This window comes from Podarcis vaucheri (assembly GCF_965113315.1).
Source record: "Podarcis vaucheri genome assembly, chromosome: 5".
Taxonomy (NCBI): domain Eukaryota; kingdom Metazoa; phylum Chordata; class Lepidosauria; order Squamata; family Lacertidae; genus Podarcis; species Podarcis vaucheri.
In genome coordinates this window covers 27734326-27746635 of record NC_138763.1, presented here as the reverse complement: position 1 = coordinate 27746635, position 12310 = coordinate 27734326, and the positions used below count along the sequence as shown (strand labels likewise).

The 12310-nt window shown below is 42.9% G+C and overlaps 1 protein-coding gene across 4 annotated transcripts in view; it reads right to left on the bottom strand.

Annotated features, from left to right (window-relative positions):
• Positions 1-486: 486 nt before the first annotated feature.
• LOC309533240 (phospholipid scramblase 1-like) overlaps positions 487-12310 on the bottom strand; it is a 61468-nt gene continuing 49644 nt past the window's right edge. For 3 of the 4 annotated variants that reach the window (XM_082224566.1, XM_082224568.1, XM_082224567.1), the window contains exons 5-9: positions 12082-12124; positions 10049-10275; positions 9328-9489; positions 6768-6929; positions 487-1768 (exon numbers count right to left, since the gene is read on the bottom strand). In XM_082224566.1, coding sequence (XP_082080692.1) covers positions 1538-1768; positions 6768-6929; positions 9328-9489; positions 10049-10275; positions 12082-12124 — 825 coding nt within the window. In that variant the 3' untranslated portion in view covers positions 487-1537. Of the gene's footprint in view, positions 1769-3299; positions 3387-6767; positions 6930-9327; positions 9490-10048; positions 10276-12081; positions 12125-12310 lie in introns of all 4 variants that reach the window. The other variant, XM_082224569.1, reaches the window with a different exon arrangement.

Here is a 12310-nt window from a genome sequence, read left to right as displayed (position 1 = left end):
TGGTATGTGTGGTTTTCTGGTCACATCTGTTTGTATGTGGTTGGTATGACTGATTAAGAGAAGTAGCTTTTGCTCTCTGTTTGGAAATCATCAAATGCCATTTCGATTCAAGTTGGTGAACTGTCACTGCCCTGAATTGGACAACTTTCAATATTATGGTCACTCAGTTTCGCAGGATGATCCCTGAGGTGATGGTTTTGGATACCATCAGACACTATTCTGAATCAAGAGGATGGGCCGCTAAACCTTTCAAAACTGAAATGATTGGACCAAATTTGACAGGAAACTAGTAGGGCCATGCCCAAGATTTGGCCAAAGCTTGAATCACAAACTGAAGCAGATTCAGGCTTCTACCAGGTTGGGTCACAACAGCCCCAGGTCACCCCAGGTTGGGCTGCCTGGAGTGATCCAGAGCTGTCAGGGAGTGGGGTGTTAGGTGAGAAGGCAGACAGGCAGGCAGCCTCCACAAAGAGCACCATGGAGCTGTTTCTTTTTTAAAACAAAAATTTATTTAGTTTTTCAGATTTTAAAAAAAATACAATTATCAAACAGCCAACATAAAAAGAGAATTCCAAAGAGTTGTTTCAAGGGGACTCTCAGACAGTCCCACAATGTGTTTTGGTAGTGTACAATCCATATGTATTTGCCCTGTTGTTTCTTAGGAAATACTGTGTCTTGATTCATTTCCCCTCGAGCCAGTTTAATCCATATTGAGAAAAAGAACAGGCTGGTTGTGTTTTAAGCCAGTTTTGCGCACACACTGAGCGCACAGTCATGGCACTGCTCAGCTTCATTGTCAATTACGTTATTTAGTGATTTCGTAGGTTAGATAGCTGTGTTACCATTGACATGCTCAATGTAGCTTCCCAAAAATATACAACTGAACAAAACAGTTGCACAACAATACAGTGCAAAATAATGCAGTACAAAATCATAGAAAAAATATCTTTCTTTTTGTTACACTTGCAGTATAAAATATAAAAAAGGCAGACATTAGGACCATCATATAGAATACAATCCTTAAAAGGCAATTGGAGAGCAGTAATTTGCTCACTTTCTAGGCTTTTCAACTGCAGCAGTGAATAAAGGGTTGGATTTCTGCTGCTTTGCTACTAAGCCTGTTGGTGATCTGGAAAGGATGTGCAGTACTTTAACTATTATTTATAATTAATACTTCTATTTATACAGTGATTTATTAGCTGAATCAAAATAGTATTTTAAAGCAGTGCAAATTTTTTTGGCAATATTTTGAGTTACCTAGAGGGAATATTATAGTTTATAGGGTATGAAGATTACAGCGGTAGTTGCAAATTACCAAAATAAGCTACTATGGCAACCCAGTCAGATTGGCAGGGTATAAATGATTTTTAAAAGTATTATTACTACTACTACTACTTTAAATGCAAAGCAAAAATAAAAAGTAAAATCCCTTTTGCAAGTTGGATAGGTAACTTATTTTAGTAAACAGATATGAGAGAACACAATTTTGGCAATTCACACTCATATTTCCATTTTCACATTGCAAAATTGGCCTGAACTAACGTCGATGTCTCCCATGATGCATTCCTGCATGATGATGCATCCCATGATGCATTCCTGCATGATGATGCATCCCATGATGCATTCCTGCATGATGATGCATCCCATGATGCATTCCTGCATGATGATGTATCCCATGATGCACCCCAGCACCATGGTGTGCTCCATGATGCACCCCAGAACGACGTTGACGGTTTCTGTTTCCCGCACGTTCAAAAAACATGAAATCCTAAGTAGTAGAAAAAAGAACTATTAATTATATGAACTCTGGACTCAAATCCATAATTTACTTTATATTTTACAACAGCTATCACACAATTATTTAAATGGAACTACTGGAGAAAACATGTCAAGCAAGAATAAGGAACACGTAACCCTCTAGATGTGTCTGAGCTCCAACTCCCAGGAGTCCCAGCCAGAAGATCTCATGCTTGAGGATGATGGGCGTTCTAGTTCAGCAACATCTGGAAAGTCACACCTTTTCGATCTCTGCACTAAAGTATGGCTCACTGAACCCACTGTGGTGGAACGTGTGTGCAAGACTTGGGCACGGGCAACAATATGTCCAGCTTGTTTTCATTTTGCTTTAAATCCAAGGACTTGCATCCAGTAGCAGCACATGTCCCTAGGTCTGGTTCCTTCGTATCTTGAATGCAACTCCATGAGGCCGTAAGCAATTTATCATTTGAGGGTTGAGGAAATGTTTCCATGCTTAGAAGTTTGTGCTTTGGGGGTGGATGCTTTTTCACTGTTCCTTTTATATCAAAAATGCTAAGTCAGGGGTAGGTCAGTCAGTACAGCATCAGACTCTTCATCTCAAGGTCGTGGGTTCAAGCACCACTTTGGGCAAAAGATTCCTGCCTTGCAGCATGTTAGATAATCCTCTTGGTCCCTTCCAACTCTGCAGTTCTATGATTCTATGATACTAGGCCGAGCATCAAAAAAATAAATTAAAATGCAAACTGAAAATTGTACAATGCGCATTATCCTGTGCAAATTTGCATTAGGTCCTTTTCTATTTAAAATTCTGGATTATTTTTTTAACACTCATCACTAGGCATGACTGCCCATCTTTTCTGGCACTCCAGCTACAGTACTGACCGTTCAGTACTCATCAGACATAATGCTTCAGAGTGACATCATGCTGCTGCGATGGCTACTGGAAACCACAGGGTGGCAGAGGGATTGAATCCTGCTTGCTGGTTTCCCACAGGTATCCGGGTTGGCCACTGTGAGAACAGGACTGTGGACTTGATGGGTCACTGGCGGACTGTTCTTACGCTCCCAACACAGTCATAAAATCTCCACCCGCATCATTCAGCTCCAAAGGGCCTTCTGGTGGTTCCCTCACTGCGAGAAATGAGGTTGCCACAGAACCAGGCAAAGGGTCTTCTCAGTAGTGGCACCCGCCCTGTAGAATGCCCTTCCATCAGATGTCAAGGAAATAAGCAACTATCTGAGTTTTAGAAGACATCTGAAGGCAGCCCTGTTTAGGGAAGTTTTTAATGTTTGATGTTTTATTGTGTTTTTAATATTCTGTTGGGAGCTGCCCAGAGTGGCTGGGGAAACCCAGCCAGATGGGCGGGGTATAAATGATTTAAAAAAATATTATTACTACTTCTACGTTAAATGGAAAACAAAATTAAAAACTAAAATCCCTTTTACAAGTTGGATTGGTAACTTGTTTTAGTAAAGTTATGGGAGAACACAATTTTGGACATCACACTCATATTCTCATTGCAAAATTGGCCTGAACTAACGTCGATGTATCCCATGATGCACCCCAGCACGATGATGTATCAGTCATGACGGTTTCTCTTTCCCGCACGTTCGAAAAACATGAAATCCTAAGTAGTAGAAAAAATAACTATCAATTACATGAACCCTGGAATCAAATCCATAATTTACTTTATATTTTACAACAGCTATCACACAATTATTTAAATGGAACTACTGGAGAAAATATGTCAAGGAAGATTAAGGAACATGTAAGCCTCTAGATGTGTCTGAGCTACAACTCCCAGGACCCCCAGCCAGTAGATCTAATGCTCAAGGATGGTGGGCGTTCTAGTTCAACAACATCTGGAAAGTCACACCTTTTTGATCTCTGCGCTAAAGTATGGCTCACTGAACCCACTGCGGTCAAACGTGTGTGCAAGACTTGGGCACAGGCAACAATATGTCCAGCTTGTTTTTATTTTGCTTTAAATCCAAGGACTTGCATCCAGTAGCAGCACATGTCCCTAGGTCTGGTTCCTTCGTATCTTGAATGCAACTCCATGAGGCCATAAGCAATTTATTGTTTGAGGGTTGAGGTAATGTTTCCATGCTTGGAAGTTCGTACTTTGTGGGTGGATGCTTCTTCGCTGCTAAGTCAGGAGTAGCTTAGTCAGGACAGCATGGGACCTGATGGGTGAGCTGTTCTTAAGCTCTCAATACAGTTATAAAATCCATTAATCACGCAAAAAGAATAAAGTAATCTAGCAACATAACTATGGTTCTGCCACAGCTGCAGTGGCTGAGCCCAGTTCAAAGTATTGACCTATAAAGCCCTATATGGCTTGAGGCCCAAATATATGACACAGCATCTCTCCCAGCACGAAGCTACCTAGACCCTACATTCATCCCCCCAAGGCCTCTTTTCCAGCTATGGAAGGCTCTGCACAGCGAGGGTGGCTTCAACATATTTTCAATTCCAGGTTAATACTTACCCTAGGCATTTCGTGAATTCTGATGCGTTGCCATAACCCAGAGAGGTTTTTATAATAATAAGCAGTTTATAAATTCTTTAGGAGTAAGTAAAAAACTAAACTAAAATATACAGCTGGAGTTTTTAAAGTTGCTGTTGCTGCTTTGTTAAGTGTCTTGGTAATTGGTCTGCTTTAAACTCTGTTTTTGCATTGCCTGGAACTGTTTTAAGGGACAAATAAATAAAACAATCATAGTAATGCTACTCTGCTTTCTTTCCACATATATCTACAGCTCTGGATTCAATGCATGTTTTGACCAGTTATCTTCCAGTAATAGCAGCTGGCAATGTGACCTCGTGTACAGCTTAAGCTACCTCAGAATAAGCAATGAATTTTGCTGCTACGACTGAGCTGCAATTCCTTCCACATGAAGCTTGCTTGCAAGAAGCCACCTTCTTCCTCACATCATTATCCTATTAGTACCAGCCTCTCTGTCTTCTGTCAGAAATAGATTACCATTTAGTTCATGCCCTTGGTATAATACCCACGGAATTGGCAGGTATGGAGATCCAAGAAGCGCAGTTATGAATAAGTATGGACTGCAAAGAATTCTAGAGCAAAGAAGCTTTCTTTTACTTGTCAGAGCAAATCATCCAAAGCAACTGAATTTTAATGATTGAAAGAATCCTTTCTGCCATTTGTATTGTTGGAGAAGAAAATGTTCTGGACAGAAATTTTAGGAGTTGAAACCACTGTAGCTGGGAGAAATAATGGTGGGTGGTTCTCTACCCTTGAGAATCACGAAAATTTGCAATAATAGTCTGCCTGCCTGCCTGCCCTTCATAAATGCCCTTGTCACTTTCTCCTTAAGATTTCAATTTTTAGTATACAGTGGTACCTTGGGTTAAGAATTTAATTCGTTCCGAAGGTTGGTTCTTAACCTGAAACTGTTCTTAACCTGAGGTACCACTTTAGCTAATAGGGCCTCCCGTTGCCGCCGCCGCGCAATTTCTGTTCTCATCCTGAAGCAAAGTTCTTAACCCAAGGTACTATTTCTGGGTTAGTGGAGTCTGTAACCTGAAGCTTATGTAACTTGAAGCATCTGTAACCCGAGGTACCACTGTACACTTGAAGAACTGTTGCTGGCTAAAGAAAATATGGCCTTGCCTCAAAGGTAAGAAGAATGAAAAACTTGATATTGTTGCAATCATCTGATGAAAATGAAGAGGTTGTAGCTGAATAGGCCCACTATCTCAGCAACATCCAAGCGGAAATGGAATGTCTATATTATCCATTTTCTCAACTACTTTGTGATGGCCTGGGATTCAAACTCGGAGGCTGAACCTGAGGGATCCCAGCCTGCACAGGAGACCCCGCCTCCAGAACCAGCTGAGCCGGGGCTGGGGCTTGAGCCTGAAGGGTCCTCACCTGTGCTGGATCCTCAGGTGCAGGCATCAGCTGAGTCTGCTCTGGCCCCTGAAGTGATGGAGGACCCATTGCCTGCAGGTGCTCCACTCTCAGCCCCGGCAGAGGAAGCTGAGGTTGCCTCTGGGTCCAGTAACCCTCCAGCCTCTCCTGAGCTGCAGAGGCTTAGGGGAGAGAGGCGGAGGGAACTAAGGAGGAGTGCTCGCCTCCAGGCCAGGAGAGGCGAGTCACCTGTGGACTGGGGCCGCCCTATGCCTCGGGGCAGATAAAAGCCAGCCAACCCCAGTCCCAAGTTGCGGGAGCCAGTTCCTGCCTGCACCTGTCCTGCTGGATCTCCTGACCTCACCCGACTCCCTGCCTTGGACCCAGCTTCAGCTTTGACGGACTGCTTCCATAGTGTACCCTCGACCTCGGACTGGATTCGGATCTTGCCTCCCGGTTAGCCCACGGGACCAGCACATACTTCTTCTTCAGCACACTGTCTACTTTGCCCACTTATGCTGCATTCTCCATCCATCCAATATCATCTCCTTATCTTCTCTGCTGTGAAGTATAGCACTGTTTATAAGAGTAGCCTGCTGGATCAGGCCAATGACCCATCTAGTCCAGCATCCTGTTCTCACAGTGGCCAGCCAGATGCCTGTGAGAAACCCACAGTCAAGATTCAAGCACAAAAGCACTCTTCCCTCCCATGGTTTTCAGCAACTGGTATTCAGAATCATTGCTGCCTCCAACGGCAGAATAGCCACCATGGCTAAAACCATCAATAGCCCTCTTCTCCATTATGTTTGCTTATAAGGTTGAGTGGGGCTGCAGTCTTAGATGGTGGCTTCTTCACTTTAAATGAATTAAACCATCAGTGTAAAGGAAATAATTTACTATACTCCTAACACCAAACAAACTGGGTTCTTGTTTGGTATTAGGAATTTAGTAAATAATTTCCTTTATGATGACAGTTTAATTCTGTTGCACGTGGCCCTGGGCATCCAATTGTGAGGAAGAGCGGTGTAACATTAAAATAAAGGTCCTTGTGCCAGTTCCCTTGAACCACTGCTCCAGTGCAATGGACCTTAATATCATACTGTAGAGTCTGAGGTACAGTATAAGGCTTACCAGAAGCATGCAGGCCCCCATGGTGATTGCTTTCATTTTGATATCAAGGTCCATGGGGAATTGGACATCAAAGTTGCTTGCATCTGTGGCAGCCTCTCTTGCCATGCCTGTCCACTTCCTATTGATTGTTCCAACTGTAGGCCTCCCATCCAGTGTCTTCACCTGGTTTTTAATATGAACAGAAAAAAATATTTTATTTGCAAGGTGTTTTTTTGTTTTCATTTAACTACATTTATACAGTGCATTCAATAAAATAAGCACACAGTACAACATAAAGCACAAAATAAGGCACAGTACTAATAATTAAAATTATGAAATGGTCCTAAGTATAGATAGTTCATCATCAGACATAACCTATCAATAAATATACATCAACTTCAACATCAATTAAAAATTACACATCTTAATAACAATAAATGCTATAGTCATTTAAAAGGGTCCAGTGGATCTCTGGCTGAGCCATGAGGTTCCTGGTTCAAGCTGATCTACACTGGTGAAACTCCCTCAGCTGGAACACCCCTAGCCAGCCTGAGCTGAGCACGGCAGATCTTAAGGTGGCGTAAGCCTTGAAAGCAGGGAATTCCAGGGGTGAGACCGGGGCGGGGGGAACCTCGGGCTGGATCCTAAGCCTATTCAGCTCAAGCCACATGACCTGGTAAATTCGGCATAAGTTAAGCCAGCAAAAAATGGTATAACTCCAAACCTTTGTTAAAGGATTGTTTTCCCTCTGCCAGGATTAGGCTGGTTTAGCCAGCAGTAACCCTGCTCCCAAATGGAGTTTGGAACCGGTGTACCTTATGCTGGTTTAATTTAAGTTGGCATACTTCACATTAGCTTCCCATACTTAGGATTAATCCCACCCTCATCTGTCTCCTTGCAGTTTCTCTGCCAGCATATCACAGGCGTAAGCCTGTAGCTTAGCGGAAGAGCTTTTGCTTTGCAGATTCACTCCCCAGCATTTCCAGGTAGGTCAGCAGATTGAGGCTGCATCTCAACAAGGCAGAAGTATTGTTTCTGGGTGACAGGGGGTGAGCAGGTGTGGAGACTCCCTGGTCCTGAATGGGGTAACTGTCCCACTAAAGAACCAGGTGTGCAGGCTTGGGATCACACATCAATTCTGTGTCCAAGCCGTCTGTCTACCAGCTCCACTGGTACGTAAGATGAGACCCTGCCTGCCTGAGCACTGTCTCACTGAAGTGGTACATGCTCTGGTTATCTCTTTTTTGCAGCTAGACTGGTGACTGGGAGCAGCCGCCGGGACCATATAACACTGGTCCTAAAGGATCTTCATTGGCTTCCAGTACATTTCTGAGCACTATTCAAAGTGTTGGTGCTGAGATTTAAAGCCCTAAATGGCCTTGGCCTTGTATACCTAAAGGAGCATCTCTACCCCCATCATTCAGCCCGGACAGAGATTCAGCTCCGAGAGCCTTTTGGGAGTTCCCTTATTGCAAGAACTGAAGCTACAGGGAAACAGGCAGAGGACCTTCTCGGTAGTGGCACTCAGGAAGCTTGTAATATCTGATGTTTCATTGTATTTTTTTATTCTGTTGGAAGCCGCCCAGTGTGGCTGGGGCAACCCAGTCAGATGGGCGGGGTACAAAAAAAATGTTGCTGTTGCTGGAAGAGTCTGCCTGAAACCCTAGAGAGTCAGTCCAGAGATTACTTACGCTAAATGGATCCATGTTCCCACTCAATATAAGTCAGCTTCCTATGTTCCTGTGTACAGGTTTTTGCTCAACCTTATGTTGTGCTTGCAAGGGTTTAGCAGTCTGATGCTTCTAAGTGGCTGTAGCATTTATTGTTCTTGCTTTAGGATTGCCCCCAAAATCACATGTTCCTTCCATCCACAGCCCTGCCACAGCCCAGGCCTGGGGCAGGACCTGATGCAAGGTCCCCCCAACACAACACACTTGCCAGACTGGAAGAAAGCAGAGTATGGGGATGCAAGGAAGCAGCCAATTCTGCTCTGTACTGTATATGTCACTATCAGTGCCTTCCCCATTCCAATACAGTTTGGCTTCCACTAAAACCTACACAGTTCGTCTTGCTATCCCACGGTGAGCAAAATTAACATAATTAATTATGTGATCAGCGTCAATGCATTTCAATGGAAGGGAAATATCAAAAACAAATAGAAAATATCTGCTGTGTGCACAACGTTTGCAGACAGCAAATGCTCTGATGGTGTTTCCTGCTTGGCAGGGGGTTGGACTCGATGGCCCTTGTGGTCTATTCCAACTCTATCATTCTATGATTCTATGAAAAAGAGATTCTATGATTCTATGAAAAAGAGATTCTATGATTCTATGAAAAAGAGATTCTATGATTCTATGAAATGCCCATCATATTTGCTTTTATGATTTCCATTCCTGACCTTCAACAAAACGATTTGGACAGAATTATCCAACACCCCTAGCCCTGAGATGCTAACACCTGCTCCTATGAGTAAATTCAATGCCCCAATCATGAATGCAATTAGCATTCTCATACAATATACCTCAATAACAATGATCTGGCAGGGAAACCTAGGTATTTAGCTTTTTAAGGATTGACTTACCTCGAAATGAATATCCTGTAAACAGCGGCATGGCACACATGGCCCAGTCATTTGAAGTACGCTTTCTCTGGCCTCGTTTTGAAGAACAAATTTAGGGAGAAAGGGATGCCACTTCTGTTTAACATAACCAATGACTGTGCCTAGTGGGGCCTGAACTTCAAGCTTCAAAGGAAAAACAGCACAGTAAGAACAGGACCTTGCACTTTTGTCTAGTGCAGAAATACACAAATAAGAATTTATAATACAAGGTTTATAATACAAGCTGGAGCATGCCCAAGATGAAAATACATGGGGGGAAATAGGTTAACCAAAGGTATAGTGTGTCCTCACATACATGGTATGTATGTTCTTGGGGAAAGAGATGTAAAGGTATATGCTGGCATAAATGGGTATTTGCAGAGACATAAGCCTGAAGAGGTCTAAAATAAACACACACACTTTTGCTAATGGTAGAGAGAGAGCCACTTAAAATTGTCAGTGTGGCTTCAGAAAAAAAAGGTCCCTGTCCCTACTATAATGGAAAGTTTCATAATTCTAATGAAATGAATCTCTGCAATTAAAAATATGAACTGAAATGATGGGAGCCACCTGAAAAGAGCCACAAAGAAATCTTGAGAATTAATAAGTAGGTATTCCTAAAGAGTTATCATCTTGAAAGTTGGAAAGCCTAATTAGAGGAAGAAAGTCAGAAGATGGGCTCCTAGGAAAAGTGCAGGTTTACCTCTTGCAAGCAGCAAATACAAGGACAGCAGCAAATGGAACACTGGAAATCTCTTGTCAGCTGCATGATTGGCTGGCTTGCACTGTCATAGAACTTAATGGTGAAGGGGCGTATTGCCCCATAACAATTCAGGGTGTAGTCGTCATTTTCCTCAGCTACAAAATACACCATCTGCCCCACAGAGTTTCTGACTTCATATCTGTTGCAAGTTTCAAAGCCACTTATCACTGAAAAGGAAGCAACATCAGTTTGAGTGCTTACATAGTTGATCCAAATGCTTGTCATGAACATTATGAAGACAAATTAGAGCCATCAACTTTAGCCTCAGATCTACAATACTAAAGCCTTAGAACAGGGGTCAGCAAACTTTTTCAGCAGGGGGCCAGTCCACTATCCCTCAGACCTTGTGGGGGGCTGGACTATACAGGTATTTTGGAAAAAAAAATATGAATGAATTCCTATGCCCCACAAATAACTCAGAGACACATTTTAAATAAAAGGACACATTCTACTCATGTAAAAACATGCTGATTCCCGGACCGTCCGCTTGCCAGATTTAGAAGGTGATTGGGCCGGATCTGGCCCGCGGGCCTTAGTTTGGCTACCCATGCCTTAGACGAATATTCAGCTTCTTGCCTGTCTAGTAAAATAAGACAACATGTAGGTATTATGCTGCCTTATTGTCTGTCCAAATACTGAACCATAGCTGTCAACCGTCCCTTCTTTGGTGGGAAAGTCCCTTATCCCAGCGCTGTGTCCTGCTGCTGTCCCTTAAATTTCCCGGGTTTGATGATGTCCCTTAAATTTCCCGGGTTTCAAAGGAAGTAGTTCCTCTCCCTCCCTGCCTGCCGGCCAGGGAGGAGGGAGGCTCCAACTGTGTTGCTTGGCTGCGTTGCTCACCCAATAAGCAGTCTAAGAACGACTGGGGGGGTGCTTGCATGCCTTGTCCGATCAAGTCGGCTGCGTTGCCTTTGCTCAACGCTTCCCAGTGGAGAGGTGACGGTGGTTTTCCTTGCTGCATCCCCTTTGCCGGGTTGCTGCGCTGTGGGAACCACCGCTTGAGGCTTCGTTTGGCTGCTGGCTGGGCTTTCTGCCTTTAGTTCTGAGGGGCTCAGAAGTTGAACATGCCTGTGTTCGGAAAATCCCTTATTTTGGCTGCTGATCCCTTATTTTCGAGGCTGCTGGACCCTTATTTTCAAATCTGTAAGTTGACAGCTATGCACTGAACCAGTTGAGCAAGTAGCACAGCGAGGCTGCCGGGCCTCACTACAGGTGACATTAAGGACATGATTAGCAACATGTATTTGTAAATGTTAATATACTAGGTTCAGAGGGGATGGTTAAAGATTTCAGCAGGCGGAGATGTTTAAACCTGCCTCTTCAGCTGCTGTTTCCACAAAATCTAACACTTTCATGGACAGTAATTAGCACTGGAGGAAAGTTCCTCTTGGTGCCAATGAGAACTTTTCCCCTAATGTTAACTGCTGCAGGGTGGGGCATGATTTCAAATGAAATGGGCCTAGAGAAAAGATGAAGCCTCCACTCCACTCATGTCTAGGTAACAACCTGGTCCTTAATGTTTTTAAAGGTACAATGTGATTGCGCATCATGTCATTAACATTACATGCAGTTATGTTTCAGGATGTGAAAATCAGTTTGTACAAATAAGGGAAGAAAAGGAAAAGAATGCTCTCACTTAGATTCTTAGTCTTTTTTGCACAATGCATTTTTTTTTACTACTACTATTTATTATTATTTTTGATCTTTAGGTCAGCTGGCTAATTTGCTTTTACAAGTGTGCTGTTTCACCCCATCCCATTTTTGCTGTTTTTCTCAATTTGTTTTATTCTGAGTTGTTGTTTATCACACACCACCTCTAATATAGGGAAGGTGGCTAATGCATAGCTTTAGTAATAGATATATATTAATTTGCCACCCATGAGAACATCCTGGATTTAAAAAAAGCACAGCCATCAATTTGAAAATCACTCTCAATGCTCAATTAGAGTTTAAGTAAGATAGCAAGATCATACTTTCCATGAGCTCAATCTGCTGTTGAATTGATAGGTGATCAAGCTGTTGCAAAGATAAAAGGCAAAAGACAAGAGCATTTATGTTAACACAGAAATGCATTACAAAACGATTATATAGGTGCAATTATTTTAATGTAACGTTGTACATTTTTGGTAATGTTTATGGTCATTTACGGGACGCGGGTGGCGCTGTGGGTAAAAGGACTTGCTGATCGTATGGTCGACGGTT